Genomic DNA, 20,119 nt, shown 5'->3' on the forward strand with positions numbered 1-20,119 from the left:
TAGAGAATCCTATTGATTGCCCTTAGTCACTTTGGTTTCCTTATGTTTATTTTTCTTTTGTGTGGGAGGTCACTTTTTAATTGTTAGTCACTTGGAAATTGAAATTAAGATCAACAAAAGTGATCAAAATAACAAAAAAAAGTGAACAGCTCCACCCCATTGAGAAAAGGGGGAAAAAATAGAACGGAAACTATAAAGATATATGCAGTATTGTCATGTTCTTGCCCCATGATTATCAGCTTAACCTAAACGCACATACATATTTTTTCGAGAAAAATTGCATAGGATGTTTTTACCTGTATGCCGGAATGGTCGCATATATTTATGTATGTGTGTATAAACAACTCTACATCTTAGAGGAAGCCATGAGCTCGAATGTAATTATATGCGTCAAGAAAGGATGATTAAGGACTTCGCAGTCACGTGGAAAAATAAAGGAGCCATCAAAAACAGGGCCAGGACCGGTTGAGTGGACCTCTTCCATTTGGATAGCACGTTTCATGACGGCACACTACCTCTTACCCAACTCTACAACCAATAACTTCACCTCTTTCTTTATCTAATTTGCTACGTCACCTTACTCTTCCCCTAAAATTTTACAAAAATCTTTTAAAATAATCAATATATATATCCATATAAATCAAAAATTTCATCGACGTGGCAGAATTTTATTTCCATGATACCAAAAACATGCTGCTTGGCAAATAATACTGGATTCGAGTACATACCAGATGCACCGTCTACGACCCTCACGACATCCACGCATAATCGACCGTCGTTCTCAAATAGAATCTTCTAGATAAAAATATAACATATAAAAATTATAAACATAAATAAATAAAAAAATGATGATATTATAAATCATAATTTTATTCTATAAATATGGTCAAGACCATATGTGGTAACATTTCAGAACTACCGTAGGCTAAGGGAACATGGATAGAGATTCCTTACTGCTTATGACTTGTGTAACTGGATTTTATTAATGTCCATCACTGAAGCATTTTGTCGTCATTTATGTATTATATGACGAGAAGCAAAGGGAAAAGGAGAGAATACGAGAGAGAGAGAGGGGGGGGGGGGGGTGGGGGGGGAGGGAAAGAGATTAGGAGTGGTGGGTCCAAAATAGCTATCAAGCTCAGCTATATAACGCCAAATACCCCCCTGGTTCCCCTCCACCTCTCCATTTGCATAGATCCTGGTATTCGTTTCTGGGTTTGGTGGTGTGTGTCGTTTGTGGGGAGAGAGGTAGAGAGAGATGTTGGGGGTGTTCAGCGGCGAGGTAGTGGAGGTGCCGGCGGAGCTGGTGGCGGCGGGGAGCAGGACGCCGTCGCCGAAGACGCGGGGGTCGGAGCTCGTGAGCCGATTCATCGGGAGCTCCGTGCCGGCCGTGTCGATCCAGATCGGCGCCGTCGGCCACCTCGCCTACTCCCACGCCAACCAGTCCCCCTTCCGCCCGAGGTGCCTTCCCAATTCCTCCAACCTGTAGTCCTCTTAATTAGTTTCTTTTCTTCTCTCTTTTCTTTTGATTATATATAGCTTCTGGTGTTTTTGATTTCCAACACTCGATCTTAGGGGTGGTGGTGAAAGCTATGTGCATGCCTTTCCGAGACTCCCACATCCTCTCTCTTTGCTATATATTCTACTTACTTTTTTTTTTCTTTTTTCTTTTCGTTTGACATTATTAATTGTTTTTTTATCTAGAATTTTCTTTTTTGATGAAATTTTATCAGTAATTTTTCTATTGTGCGAAGCGTGGAGATTTGGATTACTTGGATCTAGGATGATTTGTCTTGAAGATTATAAAAACCAAAGCTTTTATTTATTTTGCTTTTTTCTTGGATAGCAATGATTTTTCCTCTCTATTCTATATAGATTTTTTTTTTCTTTTTTTCGAATGTAAAATGCTTTCTTCTAAAATGAGGAAGAAGAATGCCAATATGCTGGAAATATATTGATATTTGTATGGTGATTGGGAGGCGTGCCACTGAGCCACCTTCTTTCCTGTGCAACGCGGGTTGGTGCGATACACGGGTGGGTAATTTTATATAATGATGTGTCATTGCTGGGAAAAAAAATGTTATAAATAATAAAATTAAATGTTATAAATAATAAAATTAAGTGTATTAATTCTTTTCTTTTCCTTTTCTAATAATAAAATATTATTTTTTGGGGTTTTTTTTTTGGGGGGTGGTTTAGAAGGGTTTGGAAGCTTGTGAGTGAGAAAACCGCCCACAGTTTAGACTTCAGAAAGAGAGGAAAGCAAGAGAGAGAGAGAAACCAAGCTTTGGAAAATTTTACTTGGAAGCTGATCAGGGGACAAATTGTTCACATGGGACCCATGCCTCTGGAACAAAAACAAAGCGGTCCTCTCGTTCTTATCCACGAGGCAACCCGGGAGAACTGTGACCCTCTGGATGAGGCTGGTCCAGAGATCAAGAGATGGGCAGCACCTGTCTTTGCTTCTGGCCTGGTATTAATTATTACTTGGGACAGCATTTTTTTCGTGCATCCTGTTGGCCCAAGGCTCTGCACCACAATGTTTCCATGGCTGGATTGGTGCCTTGTTAATTTGAACTTTTTTTTTTTTCTGAGAATAGAATGTATCTAATAAATCCTTTCACAAAAAAAAAAAGTATCTAATAAATATATATGAGAATAGCCATTTGAGATAAGGATATTATCAAGTAATGCTTGAAAGGTAGACCATAGCCAGTCCAAGTTAAAGATGCTGACACTAGGAATGGCTTAGGTGTGGCCAGAAAAACTTGGTTTGTTATTGAACATGTGGAAGGGGATGGAAGCAAGTTGAGTGCATCTAAATAATCGAGTCAAATTTAATCGAGTTCATCTATTTTCTTTTTTAAAAAAAAAAATTACTCAAACTGCACACGTAGGATTGCTTAAGAGATCCAATGAGAGTATGGAGGATTGCTTTGAGTTAATTTTTTTACCATTATATATTAATGCTATAATTAAAATATAATGTTTTCCCAGAATGATTAAAACATATTTATATTTATTCATGATTATTTATATATAATAAATAAATCATATTATTAATTATTAATGATTATATATTGCTTAATTATTTAATAATTATAATCATAATTATACTTTTGTAATTTATTAGTTAATCAGTAATTGATTATTACTATTTTAATATTAATAGTTGATTAATAATTAATAATTATATACAAATATCATTTATAATAAATTATAATAAAATAATTAGTTTATTGATTATTTCTATTATGAGCTGAGCTTGACCTAGCCAGGTCTATTTCTAGATGATCGTATGATCAAACGAGTTGAATTCAAGCAAAGTTTCTAGCCAGGCATGAGCTAATGAGGAGTTTGTTCTTTCGATAATCCTAATACTTGCCGACTTTGTGGTGAAAATTAGTTAGACCACCAGATGTTAGATTTTTGCTTACTTTGTGATGGACCAGCCTTACTTAGACCTACCTATATGGAATTTTGGAATCATGACACATAGGGTCCCACAGAGGAATACCTAACTTTTCCTCCAAAGAGATAGATGGCAAGCTCTATTTTTGTGAGAGTGCAGGTCTACCATGTATCTATCTAGGACTACTTTTCCTCCTCTTGGAGGCAACAAGTCCAAAAGTGGAAGCCACGTGGTAGACTCTGGATAAGATTTCTGGCGCACATCAACATCTAGAATTTGAATATATTCTTGATGCAACCCAGCTTTAAGAGATTCACTTAGCCTGGTAGTACATGGAGTTTGTTCATTGCATAGATTCTGAAGTGCAATTCCCAATGATAATCCGCAGACAAAGGGTTTTAGTTATTCAGGGTAAGAAAAAGAAAAGTTCATGTTGCCAAGGTTAGTTGGGTCAGGTTGGTGCAACCAACGTACAATATGTCTTATTCTAATCTACTTTGACTAGTTGCCCAGCATCAAGACACTTGTGCTAATTTAAAGTATATAGATTTCCAGCTCTCTCATGTTGACTAAGAAAATTTTTATGTTCAAACTGTTGGAGATGTTTCTCCAACTTCTTTTAATATGAACAATTCTTCTTATTCTTCTATCATTTTTATCAAATAATTGACAGCCCTCCTACCGTTGGTTGTAACCCCTAAGTTTGAACCTTAAGGATATGTTTTGTTTTCTGTTGATCAAGAGATTCTTTATGTTCAAATGTTAGGAGGTATTTTTCCAAATATTTATCATAAAAAATTTTTGCATGAACAGCCCTTCTATGGGAAATTACTGTGCTCTGATCGATAAGCTATATTGTTTGATGGATTGCAAATGTCCAATACCTGATCCATCCTATGATATAGTTTAATTTTTAGGGGGAAATGAGGGGTGTTCAGATGTGGAAGTTGGATTTGGATGAATCCATTCAATTGCTTAGCTGATTGAAGCATGGTTCTCAAGACTTCAAAATAGTTTTGTACCACCATCCACTTTTAAGCCAAAGTTTGCATTACATCAGATCTTTTCCAAAATATATAAAATCTTCTCTATGTGTGGACTACCAATGGTGAGAATTTGTTGCAGGTCGTTTGCAGCAAAGGATGACATATTCTGCTTGTTTGAAGGAGTCCTGGATAACCTTGGAAGATTAAAGCAGCAGTATGGCCTTTCCAAGACTGCCAACGAGGTGGTGCTTGTCATTGAGGCCTACAAGGCTCTCCGTGACCGGGCTCCATATCCACCCAGCTTCATGCTTGCCCACCTCACAGGCAATTTCGCCTTTGTGCTCTTCGACAAAACCACTTCTTCGATCCTTGTTGCTTCTGTGAGTCATCATCCCCACCCTTGGCACTTATTAACTACTGGGCATGCAGCTCCAGTGGTTAATGATGCTCTTTTATACTTGTAATCTAACAGGATCCAGATGGAAAGGTTCCTTTGTTCTGGGGAATTACTGCAGATGGGTGCGTGGCGTTTGGTGACAATCTGGACCTGCTTAAAGGATCATGTGGCAAGTCTCTCGCACCGTTCCCTCAAGGTAATTGATCTATTGATCGATAACTTTTAGCATTTGTTCGATCATCATATATTTAATTATTATAATGGGGTTGATTCTCCGAGTTGGTATAACAACACAGTGGTCTATGATTCAGTCGAAAATAGAGAAAGATGATTGACTAGAGTTTATACATAATAATATTACCCTTGCATGGTAACTAAGAAGAGTTAAACATGTGGCACAAATAGCTATTCCATTTGGACCACATAGGAAGAAAGTAGAAAGGAAGATTATATAATTTTGTAAAATAATTTTTAGACTCAAACAATCGGTTTGTGCATAGCCATTTCAAAATCGTAAATCAAGAAATGATCTCTAACCTTTTCTTAAGGGAAGAAAAGTTATCTAGACCTCCAATCTTGTCAAAGACTTTGAAACCAATTATTATTAGAAATAACTCTCAACTAAACCTAATTATATAATACTAGAATAGAAACTCAATTTAACTTGACTTGTTTTGGCAAAGTTGAGGGAATGCAACTTCAACTTAACTATAGGGGTTTATTCTGTGTCATGTCAGGCAACTTCTTAACCCGTAGATGTCAGAAACTAGCTACGTAACCTTTCTCACATTCTGGCTTTCATCAACAATCATTCTGGTTGCACTAATTAATCTCTTGTTTCATCCATAATTTATTCTGGTTACACAAGTATCTTATTTCATTTCCCATAACCTTTCCCTCCTGTACGGCCTTACTGGATATTGTTTCACATACAAATCTATGATTTTAAAATGAAAGTTCCAATATCTCTAGGAAAATAAACATTATGTTCATTGTCATTAATCTTCTTAAACATACCCACCTTTTTACTATGTATAGGCTAGTATCTTTAGTTAACTTTTCATTCACAAACACAAAGCCAGCCATGGCACAATCGTTAAACCTCTTGAGTTGCCTTTGCCAATCAATGATTATATATTTTTCAGAGGCCTAATTATATTAGTAATTAATTACTTCATGTGACTCTTTCCATCATTCATGGAATCCATTTAATATCATGATCTTCTCAAAGACTCATGTAACTCAATCTTCTGTAATAAATTATCACATCACTTTTTGCATCTTCTGTCAAGGCAAACCCCACTTATTGTATGGTAGATCCTAGACTTTGTTTTCATAAATAAGCTCACAAAGACTACTGAACTCATAGTCAAGAAATTACAATACTTACTGATCAACAGAAAAATAAGATCTGAATCTATTAGTTTTGTTCCATGTAACTTTCAAAGATCACTTACTAGATGGACTCCAAATTCCTTTCAGATGTGATGGGCAACTTTCTTATAGTTGGTATTAGAATGATATGAGCGTTATATGATGTTACCATACAAGGAATCAATTCAACTTAAGAATATCTAGTATGGAACTATCTCTTTATCTCTGAAATAAATAATCCATACGAACTTCACTATCAGTTACTTTGTGCCTTTGCAATTTGAAATATTTGTTTTTTTCCCTATGACCATGCAAGGCTATTAAAATCTTTCCTTAAACTTATGTAATAATGCTCTTCCTAACATTGGTACGTTTCTACTTTAATAATTTTCTATATAACCCTAAATGAAGTCCAACAAGGTAAACATACAAGGTTCAGAACTACTAGCAAGCAATCCCAACTTGTTTATATTCATGACTCAGTGATTCCACAATTTTAATGCTTATCTTTAACTACTAGAATTCACGAGCCTATTTGTATATGGTCTTAATGCATTTGAGATTGTTATAAGTGTTTTGTCTTTGATGAATTTCTCATATTCTTCCACGTGTTAACTTGCCTTTTACCATTTTGATCTCGAAAGGATTCAACTTGTAACACTATGACGGAGCACTGCAGTTGATCTTGGTCTCTCCTGCTATGTACAGGAGATTACTTGCAACTCCCTTCAATGCTTATTTAACCAATCATGGACCTTCTTGTAAACAAATAGAATAACTTTAATCCCTTTTTGAGTTACTAAAGCATACAACCCATAATATTCATCTTTATATAATTGTTGGCGGTTGGACTGCAGGATGTTTCTATTCAAACACTCTGGGAGGCTTGAAAAGCTTTGAGAACCCAAAGAACAAGGTCACTGCTACTTTAGCAAATGAAGAAGAGATATGTGGTGCCACTTTCACGGTAACTGTTCATTCTCTTCTATGAAAGTCTGAAAGTTTACTGTTTTCCAATATTTTGAGGAAAACATTTTTCTTACATCGATTGTAGATTATGTCAGATTGCTGATACCCTTTTTTCCTTGGTAGAGGATATGAGAACCGCATTACATGAGGACTGCAATAATGCCACGCATACTAAACTAAATAAAATTTCTGCATCAGGCTTTTGTTCTTGAATATCTTGACTGTCTATTGGATTTGGAGGTCAATTAATAGAGATCATTACATTGATACACGGGAATTCTTAATGAGACTAAAAGCTTACAGTGATAGAGCTGAAGATATTTTTTTGGGTAAATGGCAAGCATGAGAATAGCATAATCCAATATCAGGTCTGGATCCAATTGGCAACTGCAAAGGAGAAATGGAAGGAAAAAAAATGTGATGGTTTGATGTCTCCCACACCAAGAACCAGACATGCACTCATAGTGGTGTTAGCAGGGACTGTAGATCTGGCCTTCTTTGAGCTTTTTACTAATTACAGGATGATCTTGATGGACTTTCAATTTAGCAGGAAGCTTTGATGTGCCTCTTGCGATAACTTTAATGGATTATTCATCTCAATCTGCTTTGTAGCCAGTTCCTTACCGGCTATATAATACCTTAAAAAGGATTCTTTCAAAAGAAACATAGACTCTGCCATCTAATTCCATTACTCATACTAAGAAAAATAACTTGTATTATTTTTGAGAAAGGATAAATAACTTGTATTATCGTTCATCTTCCTCACAAAGTATAAAATTTTAATTTCTGCTATTATATATTACAGGTTGAAGGATCTACAGTCCTCACGGCAACCCATTAGAAGCGAGCTGCAAGTTAGTAGTGGGGCAGAGGATAGCATGTTGTTGTGAAGGGATGCAGCAGGCATGAAGTTACCATGTATATAATGTTGGAATGCCATGAGTTTAGCTAGTCCTTTGCTTTGTGCTTGTGTCTAGCGGTTGTTCTTCATATTGAAAAAAATCTTGTTCAGTTCTCTCTATCAATCTGGAATAATCTTGTAGGTATAATCTTCATAAGTGCATTGTAGCCAGACCTAATGTATGTAAATTTTGTTATGTTCAAGAGAATGTTGGAAGCAACTTTTTCGTAGCTATAGAATTTACTTTTAGCATATTATCTTGTTGTCCTTAGCACTTGTTGCACGACCCGAGGCGGAGTTTCTTTAAAAAATGTAAAAAAATAAAATACAATTTCATGGTGGAGTTTCTCTCCATTATTTTTCCAGTGCATATGATGGGAAGGTCTGAAAACAAATTTCTTTTGAATCCAACCATTCCATAGGGATATACGTATGTGTGCAAAGCAAAAGGAATGACTTATTTATAAGTTCCAAAATGTTTTGCATATAAAATATTTGAAAGACTCATGTGAAAACAGTACTTTATTTAAAAAAATGAAAAAAACTATACAAAGTGAAGGGGGTAAACGATAAAGAACATTTGGAAAGAAATAAAGAATTACATAGTTTGGTGTTTTCTATGTGTTTATTAGGCTTATAGACTGTTATATCACATCAGAGAGAATAAAAGTCTTTTCAGATGGGGGCCATCCTAAAATGATTTAGGTATTTATATATGGTTGCCATCTCCAAGTGATCCTTCCAAGCTCCCATCAAAACAGATCAGGAGAAACAGTCATCCAGTTTTCATGCTCCTCTATGATCTGAAAATAGTTTAAATGATATTGGCACCTAGTTTTCTACGTATTTTGATATAAGTAGATGGCAAAGAGTATGAAGTGTTGAACAAGGTGGTTAGCATATAATTAAAGAATCTAACCACCTTGAGTTGGTTATGGATAACTTTGAGAGTATGAAGGTTTAAGGAATCCTAGAGTCATCATTTGTTGAATGGAAGGCCAAGGAAGTTATTTTTTTTTAGTTATTAAAAAAACTTGTTTAGGTTTTTCTTGTATTTATGTGTTATCCATTGCCTAGTGGCCTCTTTCTAAAAATAAAATAAAGTTAATTTAAAAAGAGAAAAGCAGCAGATAGGAATTCTATGGATTTATTTGTAAATCTGAAGATAGAAGGAGACAGCATAAGGATGAACATTGGGCTCAGACGAGCTACGAGCTGCATGACCTAACCCATATATAATTTATTTAGCCTTATTTAAACTAATCCTATATTTAGCTTTAGTGATCCTAAAGTTTAATTGCTTAAGCTTTCTACAATTACTCTAAGACAAATCTTCTTTTCTCTTTTTTGGGAGATAACAAGAAGTAAGGTACTTCCCAGAAGAGATTTTAAGTCTATCACAAATCTTAGTGATTGTAAATCTAAGCCCTCATGCTAGTTGTCACGCCCCAAACCCGGGACATAACACGGCCATGCTACCGAGGGATGGACCCACGATAACACGAAGCCAAAATTCATCTTCTTAAATATAATAACAAGTGTATCTCAAATAAATATAATAATAAAGTTCAATTCAATTATTTAATTAAACCAAAACTGGTTCAGAGCATCTAAATCCAGAGATAAAATAATCCAAATCTTAAAATTCATAATGACTACAATCCATAAACATAAACTGAATTCCTAGAGCAAAATTTCTAAACTTGCTTTGCTGATCTCCAAGCCTGGATTCTCTTTCCTTCGATCCTAGCCTTATTTCTCTGTACATGAAAGAGAAAACAAAAAGAATATGAGCTACACTAGCTCAGTAAGTAGACTTCCGCTTCTTTACCGGATCAAGCATAAGTTTTCTATGATAATGCATCATTTAGCAAATAACAATTATTGCAAAAATAAATATTTCATAGAGCATATAATAAAACAAGTTATAAGCTCATCATGCATGCATAAATCATGTATATTTCACAATTATGAATCGTAAATCATTTTCATCATGTATTCATGTTATGTTTCAAAACATTGCTCACAGATATTCGTGCTAAGGTCACTATTATATCCGTGACAGGACCATGTTTCTTAATCGACAGAGTTCTTAATTCATGTGCCAACTTTATACCCACTGGCAGGGCCATGTTTCGTGTGGATGCTAGCTCCGGATGTTGACCTTCCCGAAGGGATTCATTCATAGCCATCTGAGAGCCTTTGAAATCTTCATATCTTTTTCTTAAAGCATACATATACATAGATGAAAAAAAATAATGAAATTCATGCTTCATAATCATGCTATTTTCATAAGACATATTCATGAAATCAATGCTCATAATAAAACATGCTTTTTCATATCACATATGCTGATCCTTATTTTATAAAAAAAAATTATGATTTCATCAATAGCAATTCTTTGCATAAAAACATGATCATTTAAAAAAATAAATAAGGAGCATAAGATCTACTTACCTCGATCGTCCGAGACCTTTTAATCTTTCTTAAAAGAATCAGACAGTCCTATTTAAAATATTAAATCATTAATAAATTTTATATTTTTTATAAAATTACATAATATAAAGAAATGACCGATTTAATGATCAGTCCAATAAATCTCTCCCTTCGGCTCTAATCCGATTTAAGGTCATAGGTTCTCTAGAAGTGAAGAAGATAGCCTAATAAGGGATTTATAGGATTTCTTGGAGAGAAAAAAAAAAATTTTTAGAGAGAGAAAGTAGAGAGAGAACGAATCCAATTCTAGAGAGAGAAAGACTTTAGAGAGGGATGAGAGAAACTTTCTCTCTTTTTTTTTATTTTTATTTTTATTATTTTATATATTTTTCTTTTCTTTTCTTTTTTCTTCTTTTCTTTTCTTTATTATTATTATTATTATTATTATTATTATTATTATTATTATTTGACTATATATTTTTCTTTTTCTTTTCTTTTTCTTTTTCTTTTCCTTTTTCTTTTCTTTTTCTTTTTCTTTTCCCTCCCGTGGCCTTCTTTGGCCGGAACAGGGGACCTAGAGGTCCCCGTTCCCCACATCGGCCGTTCACGGCCACCCTTTGCCCGACGGTGGCCGGCGGCAAGGGAGGCCTTCCCCCGAGTTCGGAGGGTCTGTATCGGCGGTTGGGGATTACCGTTGGTGCCGGAAAATCGGAGAAAAGAGGAAACGAAAACAGGAGTTTTCTTTTCCAGCAAAATCCGGCGACCCCGTCGCCGGCAATCGTGCCCACAAGCACGGGAAAGAAGGGAGAGAAGAGAGGGAGAGGAGGGAGACCTTACCATAACCTCCGGTGACCCCCCCCTCTCCTCTATTGGTAGACCCTCCAGTCACCGACGATTGCCGGAGATTTTTCTCCGATTTTCTCGTTTGAAGCCGCGGCCCCTCGACCTGTGCTCGCCACGATTTCACGTCGGTGGGGATCACCGGAGGTTGTGGTAAGGTCTCCCTCCTCTCCCTCTCTTCTCTCTCTTCTTTTCCGTGCCTGTGGGCACGATTGCCGGCGACGGGGTCGCCGGATTTTGCTGGAAAAGAAAACTCCTGTTTTTGTTTCCTCTTTTCTCCGATTTTTCGGCACCGACGGTCATCCCCGACCGTCGGTACAGGCCCTCCGAATTTGAGGGAAGGCCTTCCTTGCCGCCGACCACCATCGGGCAAGGGGTGGCCGTGAACGGCTGATGTGGGGAACGGGGACCTCTAGGTCCCCTATTCCGGCCAAAGAAGGCCACAAGAGGGAAAAGAAAAAGAAAAAGAAAAGAAAAAGGAAAAGAAAAAGAAAAAGAAAAGAAAAAGAAAAATATATAGTCAAATAATAATAATTATAATAATAATAATAATAATAACAAAGAAAAGAAAAGAAGAAAAAAAGAAAAGAAAAGAAAAATATATAAAATAATAAGAATAAAAATAAAAAAAAAGAGAGAAAGTTTCTCTCATCCCTCTCTAAAGTCTTTCTCTCTCTAGAATTGAATTCGTTCTCTCTCTACTTTCTCTCTCTACTTTCTCTCTTTAAAAAAAATTCTCTCTCCAAGAAATCCTATGAATCCCTTATTAGGCTATCTTCCTCACTTCTAGAGAACCTATGACCTTAAATCAGGTTAGAGCCGAAGGGAGAGATTTATTGGACTGATCATCAAATCGGTCATTTCTTTATATTATGTAATTTTATAAAAAATATGAAATTTATTAATGATTTAATATTTTAAATAGGACTGTCTGATTCTTTTAAGAAAGATTAAAAGGTCCCGGACGATCGAGGTAAGTAGATCTTATGCTCCTTATTTATTTTTTTAAATGATCATATTTTTATGCAAAGAATTGCTATTGATGAAATCATAATTTTTTTTATAAAATAAGGATTAGCATATGTGATATGAAAAAGTATATTTTATTATGAGCATTGATTTCATGAATATGTCTTATGAAAATAGCATGATTATGAAGCATGGATTTCATTATTTTTTTTTCATCTATGTATATGTTGCTTTAAGAAAAAGATATAAAGATTTCAAAGGCTCTCAGATGGCTATGAATGAATCCCTTCGGGAAGGTCGACATCCGGAGCTAGCATCCACACGAAATATGGCCCTGCCAGTAGGTATAAAGTTGGCACATGAATTAAGAACTCTATCGATTAAGAAACATGGCCCTGTCATGGGTATAATAGTGACCTTAGCACAAATATCTGTGAGCAATGTTTTGAAATATGACATGAATACATGATGAAAATGATTTATGATTCATAATTATGAAATATACATGATTTATGCATGCATGATGAGCTTATAACTTATTTTATTATATGCTCTGTGAAATATTTATTTTTGTAATAATTATTATTTGCTAAATGATGCATTATCATAGAAAACTTATGCTTGATCCGGTAAGGAAGCGGAAGTCTACTTACTGAGCAAGTGTAGCTCATATTCTTTTTGTTTTCTCTTTCATGTACAGAGAAATAAGGCTAGGATCGAAGGAAAGAGAATCCAGGCTTGGAGATCAGCAAAGCAAGTTTAGAAATTTTGCTCTAGGAATTCAGTTTATGGATTGTAGTCATTATGAATTTTAAGACTTGAATTATTTTATCTCTGGATTTAGATACTCTAAACCAGTTTTGATTTAATTAAATAATTGAATTGAACTTTATTATTACATTTATTTGAGATACACCTGTTATTATATTTTAAGAAGATGAATTTTGGCTTCGTGTTATCGTGGGTCCATCCCTCGGTAGCATGGCCGTGTTATGTCCCGGGTTTGGGGCATGACACTAGTAAGCACCGCTAATATAAGAACCGCTACAAACATGGGTGTACTTTAAGATCTCATCCAAAAATTTCTAATCAAGAATGTATCATTTGGATCCTAGTACTACAGATGATATCTACCTAATTCCCTTAGTGCACTAGAATCTTCAATTCAATGTTAGTCCAAATAAAATCCAAATCATCCAGCACCATCTGTTTAGGCATTCAATTTGGTTATAGTCAACTTTGACAATTATTTATAGCTCTTGTCATTAGTAAATGCAAGAAAAGCTAAAGCCAACAAAAATATCAAATGGGTATTATTCTCTTGTAGTGAAATTTATGACTTTCTATTTGGTCTCCATTACATTGCTAATTATCCAACAAACATGCAATGTTTGATTCTAATGGTCTGCCGGGCTGAGCCGTCTTGGGTTCTCCTATTTATTCATTTCCCCCTTTTTTTGATGATTTCGCTTTTAGCACTAATTTTTTTGAAAAAAAAGTGATGCTTGTTGCGGCCAATCGCCTCGTCGCCCGATCGCCGAGGAGCGTGCACCTGCAAAAACGAGAAGTCTGCACTGACCGAAGGCGGCTCCGGCGGGGACCCTCCGACGGTCAAGTCAGAGAGGTGACTGGGCAACAGTGAAATGAAGACAGAGAGCTCGATCGAGAGGGAGAGAGGGGGAGAGAGGAGCGAGCCTGTGGTTTCGAAGTCGAGAAGTGGGAGCGATGGAGCGGATCCCTTGCACTGTTGCCTTCCCCGGTTTATATAGTGGAGTGCGGTATGGCGCCGTCATTAATGGCGCAGACAAGTGAGGAACTGTCAACTCACTGTAGACTGTCAGAGTCACCGTGAAAGTGTCATGTCGTCGTGTGGCCGTCAAATCACCAGGGTTGACAATGCCCTCGGTGGGACAATGCCCCTAGATAGCCGTGCCGCATGTCGCTGTCAGAGCTGACAAGGTCTGACGGCTGTACGACGATTGGAGGAGCCGACCGACCCTAAGTCGGTGGCCAGCTGAGTGACGTCGGGCCCCTCCAATGGTCGGGGAGTCTTACATGAGTCGGCAATCAGACCTCTGAGCTCAGTCGGTCGGAAAAGGTGCGTCCGACATATCCTCAGTCGGTCGTGAGCCGATAATTAGCCGGTGATGGCATCCGTCAGTCGGTCGCTCCGACCGCCAATCGGTCGGTCCGGCCGTCGGTCGGTCGGGCCGTCAATCGGTCGGGCCGTCAGTCGGTCGGTCGGTCCTTCCGGCAGTCGGTCGGTCGGTCGGTGGGTATCCCCCAACAGTTGCCCCCCTCCACTCCTAAGTCGGATGGTGAGCTGGCCGATGCTCTTACTCGGGCAGCAATCCTAGGCGACTAGGAGTGGGGTTGTCGTATGCACAGATCTGACCGAATCGCCGGCTGATCCGATGTCAGACGCCTCATGAATGCCAAGCGATCTGGACGTCTAGTCGGTGTCAGAAGTCACGTCGGCGTCAGGTGTCAGACATCGCGTCTTGTCGTCGTCAGACGTTACGTCGGTGTCAGAAGATCGGGCGCCGGACGATACGGCGTCAGACGATGGGATATCCGACGCCGATCGTGGGAGTGTGGGGTGCTGTCAGGCGTCCCATCGGGAACGCGAATCGGCGCGGGCGCATAAATGCGGAACCACGTCCGCGCGTGCCGCGTGTCGAAGGTGGTTGGCCGGTGCCCCCCGCATTTAATATGGGCGGTGCGGCCGTCCCGGGATGGGGCGCACCGAATCCTCAGCCACTCGGAGGTCGCCACGTGTCGCGCATCCATGGAGCTTCGGTCGGCGCAGAGTCATCTTGGCCGTCGGTCGGGCCTATATATATAGGACCCCTCGGACCCAAGACCCCACCATTGCCATTTTGCTGCCGAAACTCTGTTCGGGCGATTTCTCAGTCGTCGCGGGCAGAGCTTTCTTGCTTCCAGAAGAGCTCCTCCGGTTCGTGGTCTCCTCTTCGTCCTCCTCACCTTCTTCTCCTCCGTTTCTTCTTCTTCTCTGTTTCTTCCTCATTCGGTTCCGGTGCAATGGCCAGGAATCCGACTCAGGGAGCTCGGTCGGAGAACCCGACTGACGACTCCCACTCGACTCCGGAAGATGAGGCTTCCTCGCTTTCGGGGCCGAATGTTGATCGGCTTCGGGAGCAATATTGCATCCCGGAGCAGTTTCAACTGTCCGCCCCAGGGGCCGGCGGTCGGGTTAACAGCCCTCCGCCCGGTCAGCTGGCGCTTTATGTCGAGGACCTCCGCGCAGGTCTTCGGCTCCCGATTCCGGAGTTCGTCCGGAATCTTCTGAACTATTACGGACTCTGTCCGGCGCAGCTAGCGCCGAACTCTGTCCGGCTCATAATTAGTTTTGCGTTGTTGTGTCAGCTCTTGCCGACCAACCCTCGCATTTCTCTCTTTCGGGCCTTCTTTGTGCTCCGACCCCACCCTAAAGCCCGAGGGTGGTGGCTCTTCAACTCCCGGAAGGATCTTTCCTTCATCATCGATCTTCCATCATCCATTCATGGGTGGAAGAACCAATTCTTCTTTGTTTCTTCTCCGTCTTCTTGGGGCTTTCCTTCTCACTGGGGCGTGCCCCGAACCGAAGCTAATGACAACAGTCAGGTGGAAGCGGACGACCGGGAGGACTTCCACCGACTAAAAGATATGTCGGTCCCGAAGCAGAGGAAGCTTGTTACCGAACAAGCTCTCTATGACGCCGGCTTAAGCTTGGTCCCCCGACTAGGTATCGTCCGATTTCCCGGTCTCCTTTTCATCCGACCCTTAGTCCGGTCCTTTAGCTAACACCTTTGTCGGTATTGCAGGGACACCTCCAAGAATGCGGCCGACAGACGCGGAGATACGGCAGTTCGCGACGAGGAAGAGGCCAGCGTCGGGGGCCGGACCTTCGTGCCCCCCGAAGAAGCCTGCTCCAGCGGCGTCGGTCATCGAAACGTCGGTGACCGATCAATCCGAGCCCGTCATCGCGCTCGCGGCTCCGACGATGCGTTCGGAGGAAAGGCCGATGGGTGAAGCGGTCGAAGGAACGTCGGCGGCATCACCGGAGGCGGTGGAGCCGGATGTAGTTCGGGAAACCGAACATCATCCGGCGGCGTCTGTGGCCGCAGCGGGGGGTGCTGGTTCTACTTCGAGCATCCCCTCACTGTCGGTTCCGTCGGTCGGGGCGGCCGATCGAGGGAAAGCCCCGATGGACCCTGCAGACGAGACAAGGTCGGGGAGCCGATCCGTGCCGCCCAGCGCACAGTTCTCCGAAGGCGCGTCGGCGTTGGCCGACCACAACCTGGCGAGGAGGTTGTGCCAGGGGATTCTTCTTCCAGCCGACGTTGAGTCGCTGAGATCTCGGCAAGTAACCGAGATGCTGTCCAGGTTCTATCCGACTATGGTCGAGGTAAGCTTCGCATCATCTTCTCTTTTCCTTAGAAATTTTTCTTGTTATGTGATCCTGACGAAGCATTTGCAATCGGCAGCTGATCTATACAATGTCGGAACTGGAGGCCGGGTACCGGAGGTTCGGCAATGTCCGGGCCGCTTATAAGGAGAGGTCGGCGGCGGCCGAAGCCGAGAGGGCGATGTTGGCCGACCACCTTCAGCAATCGACCGATCGGGAGGCCAAGTTAGTAGACGAGGTCTCCCGGCTTGGGTCCGAACTTAGGTCGGCCAAGAAGGAGGCCAGACATAAGGGTCGGGCCGTGCGTCGTCTTCGGCACGAACGGGACGGCGCCACCGCCGAACTCCAAGGGGAGCGCGAGCAGCTTCGGGTGAGCCTGGAGAAGCTCGCCAAGGCTGAGGAGGAACTCTCGATCGCCCAAGCCGACGCCGACATAGCAAAGGCGGAGGCGGAGTCGGCGAAGGAGTCGCTCGGCCGGGCGGAGGAAGAGGCAAGGTCGGCGAGGGAGGCGGCCGATCGGGCGGTTGAAGACTTCAGGATCTCCGACCAATATCGGGAGGAGATGCTTGAGTCGGGTTTCGCCTCGTACCGGGTGGGGTACGAGGACGGTCGGGAGGCAGTCCGGGCCTTGTATCCGGAGCTTGACCTTAGCAGCATCATCCCACCGGGGGCCGAGGAGGAAGCCACCGAGGAGATGGCCGACCAGCCGTCGGGAGGCGTAGTTGCTGCGGAGGAAGTCATCCCGGAGGAAGCGGCGCCGACTGCCAGTCCCCCGCTGATCGAAGGACCGGCTTCAACTGTCGACCCGGCTCCGCTTGTGGCCGATACGCCAGTCATCCCCAATCTCCCGTCGGTCGAGGAGATCGACTCAGATGGGTGATCGGGCCATACCGACTTTCCTTTACTTTTCTATTTTTTTTTAAATACATGTAATCGGGCTTCGACCCGACTTTGTACTTTGTGAATGAAAATTTTGAATGAAAATTTCTTCTGTTTTTCCTTTGTCTCCTTCTTCCAGTTGAATGCCTTAGTGAGTCATTAACTTGTGTAAGTCGCTAACTCACATAAGTCGGTAGGACGTTCGGCAACTCGTGCCGCTAGAAGGAAGGGTAAGTCCCGACTTTGGGTCGGCTTCTGATAGTCGAGCTCATCAGTCGGGCGCGTCTTGTTGAGTCGGGAGCCGACCGAACCTGGTAAAGGTTCAGTAGTCGGGCTTCCATAGATGCGTTCAGTCGAATGTCGTCCGGCGCAGTGTCAGGGGAACGACAATAAGTCGGATCCCCATGCTCTTGCGTCGGGTATTCGTTCTGTATCTTTCGACATACGGTAGCAAGCCGAATGTCGTCCAGCCGGCCGTAGGTCGGTCGGCAAGTCGTGGATGCGACTAAGGTCGCGTTGTGCGATAGACGGTGGTAAGCCGAATATCCCTCGACCGGCCGTAGCCTGGTCGGAAGTCGCGACGTCAGTCACGTAGGCTTTTCGCCTCTCTTTGGTCGGGGCCCGATCGGCTTGTCGGCCGATGGTTTGGCCCGAAAGTTCGACCGTAGAAGGAGTATTAACTCCCGTCCATAAGGGTTCATCGGTCCTTGTAAGGGTCCGATGCATCGTCGATCGTCGAAGGAGTGTCAACTCCCGTCAATAAGAGTTCATCGGTCCTTGTAAGGGTCCGATGGATCACCGGCGATAAGCCGTTGGTTCCAAGAGGATACTAAGTCCACATCGTCACATCGGGGCTTGACCTTGATGAGCACCGATCATTAGTCGAAGAGTTAAAACTCCAAACTTTCAAACTGAATTTGTATTCCGACTATTGAATTACAAAGTTCACTGGTAATACAGCTTCAAGTTGTCGGCGTTCCAAGTTCGGGGAATGGGTTTCCCCTCAAGGGTCTCTAGTCGGTAGGCTCTCGGACCATAGGTGTCTGCTACCTTGTAGGGTCCTTCCCAATTGGGGGCCAGCTTTCCTTGGTCCAAGGGCTTCGACACTTCTGTCTTCCTCAAGACCAAGTCGCCAGGCCTGAAAAGCTTCGGTCTGACCTTGGCGTTGTAATACCGAGCGACCCTCTGTCGGTACGAAGCCATGCGAATTTGGGCCTCGTCCCGCAGTTCGGGGAGGAGGTCTAGGTCGGCCCTCCGACCCTCGGAGTTGTCCGGCTCTTGGTATCGCTCGACTCTTGAAGATGGCAGGCCAATCTCGAGCGGGATCATGGCCTCCGTTCCATAGGCCAAACTGAAAGGCGATTCCCCGGTCGGAATGCGGGGTGTCATTCGGTAAGCCCACAGAACGGAGCCCAGCTCGTCGACCCAGAGACCTTTGGCTTCATTTAGTCGGATCTTGAGTCCGTGGAGCAAGGTTCGGTTGGTCTCCTCGACCTCGCCGTTGGACTGGGGGTGCCCGACCGAAGTCAGTCGGTGCCTGATGTGGAACCTGGCGCAGAAGTCTCTGAAGTCCTGGTTGTCGAATTGCCGTCCGTTGTCGGTGATGATGGTGTGCGGCAATCCGAACCTGAAAATGATGGATTTCTGGATAAAGTCCTCCATCTTCTGCTCGGTGATCTGCGCCAATGGTTCGGCCTCCACCCACTTGGTGAAGTAGTCGATGGCGACAATGATGAACTTCCTCTGGCCCGACGCTGGAGAAAAAGGATCGAGAATGTCGACCCCCCACTGGGTGAAGGGCCACGGAGCGACAATAGGGGCAATTTGGCTGGCCGGTTGGTGTTGAATGTTGGCATACTTTTGACATGGCTCGCACCTCCGGACCAACTCGGCCGCATCCTTCTTCATGGTAGGCCAGTAGTAGCCCTGTCGCAAGACCTTGTAGGCCAGGGACTTGCCCCCCAAGTGGTTCCCGCAAATTCCTTCGTGAACCTCTCGGAGAGCATAGTCGGCGTCGGTCGGTCCCAAACACCTAAGCAGGGGAAGGGAGAACGACCTCTTGTAGAGTCGGCCGTCCATGATGACATATTGCGAGGCCGTCCATCGGAGTCGCTTGGCCTCCGTGGGATCTTCGGGACTGATCCCGTCGGTCAGATACCGGACGATCGGGTCCATCCAACTTGGTTCGGATATCAGCTGCAGTACCTCGTCGACCCGATCGATGCTCGGGTGCTCGAGGTTCTCCACGAACGTCCGACCCAAGGAGTCGAAGGCCGAAGTCGCCAGTCTGGAGAGTGCGTCGGCACGGGCGTTCTCCGACCTTGGGATGTGGGAAATTTTGAAATACTTGAGGCGCGCCACGAGGTCCTTCACTTTCTGAAGGTACCTGACCATGGTCGGATCTCGCACCTCGAATTCGCCCTTGACCTGCCCCACGATTAGCTGAGAGTCGGAGAAAGCCCGGAGGCTATCGATGCCCAGCTCCTTCGCCATCCTCAAGCCAGCGAGGAGTGCCTCATATTCGGCTTGGTTGTTGGAGGCCTTGAAG

The 20,119-nt window shown here is 42.6% G+C and overlaps 1 protein-coding gene across 1 annotated transcript; it reads left to right on the plus strand.

Annotated features, from left to right (window-relative positions):
• The first annotated feature begins 1,144 nt into the window (after positions 1–1,144).
• Positions 1,145–8,269, plus strand: LOC105034097 (stem-specific protein TSJT1). Its single transcript, XM_010909124.3, has 5 exons — positions 1,145–1,461; positions 4,538–4,778; positions 4,871–4,991; positions 7,027–7,136; positions 7,944–8,269. Exons 1-5 carry the CDS (start codon positions 1,259–1,261, stop codon positions 7,977–7,979), a joined length of 711 nt encoding a protein of 236 aa, XP_010907426.1. The 5' UTR covers positions 1,145–1,258; the 3' UTR covers positions 7,980–8,269.
• The last annotated feature ends 11,850 nt before the right edge of the window (positions 8,270–20,119 follow it).

This window comes from Elaeis guineensis, chromosome 5 (assembly GCF_000442705.2).
Source record: "Elaeis guineensis isolate ETL-2024a chromosome 5, EG11, whole genome shotgun sequence".
In the NCBI taxonomy this organism is placed as follows: Eukaryota; Viridiplantae; Streptophyta; class Magnoliopsida; order Arecales; family Arecaceae; genus Elaeis; species Elaeis guineensis.

Coding starts and splice junctions, on each gene's coding strand:
- LOC105034097 (XM_010909124.3), top strand. CDS start 1,259: ATGTTGGGGGTGTTCAGCGGCGAGGTAGTGGAGGTGCCGGCGGAGCTG. Junction 4,779..4,870: donor CTTCGATCCTTGTTGCTTCT/GTGAGTCATCAT, acceptor GTAATCTAACAG/GATCCAGATGGAAAGGTTCC. Junction 4,992..7,026: donor TCTCGCACCGTTCCCTCAAG/GTAATTGATCTA, acceptor GTTGGACTGCAG/GATGTTTCTATTCAAACACT.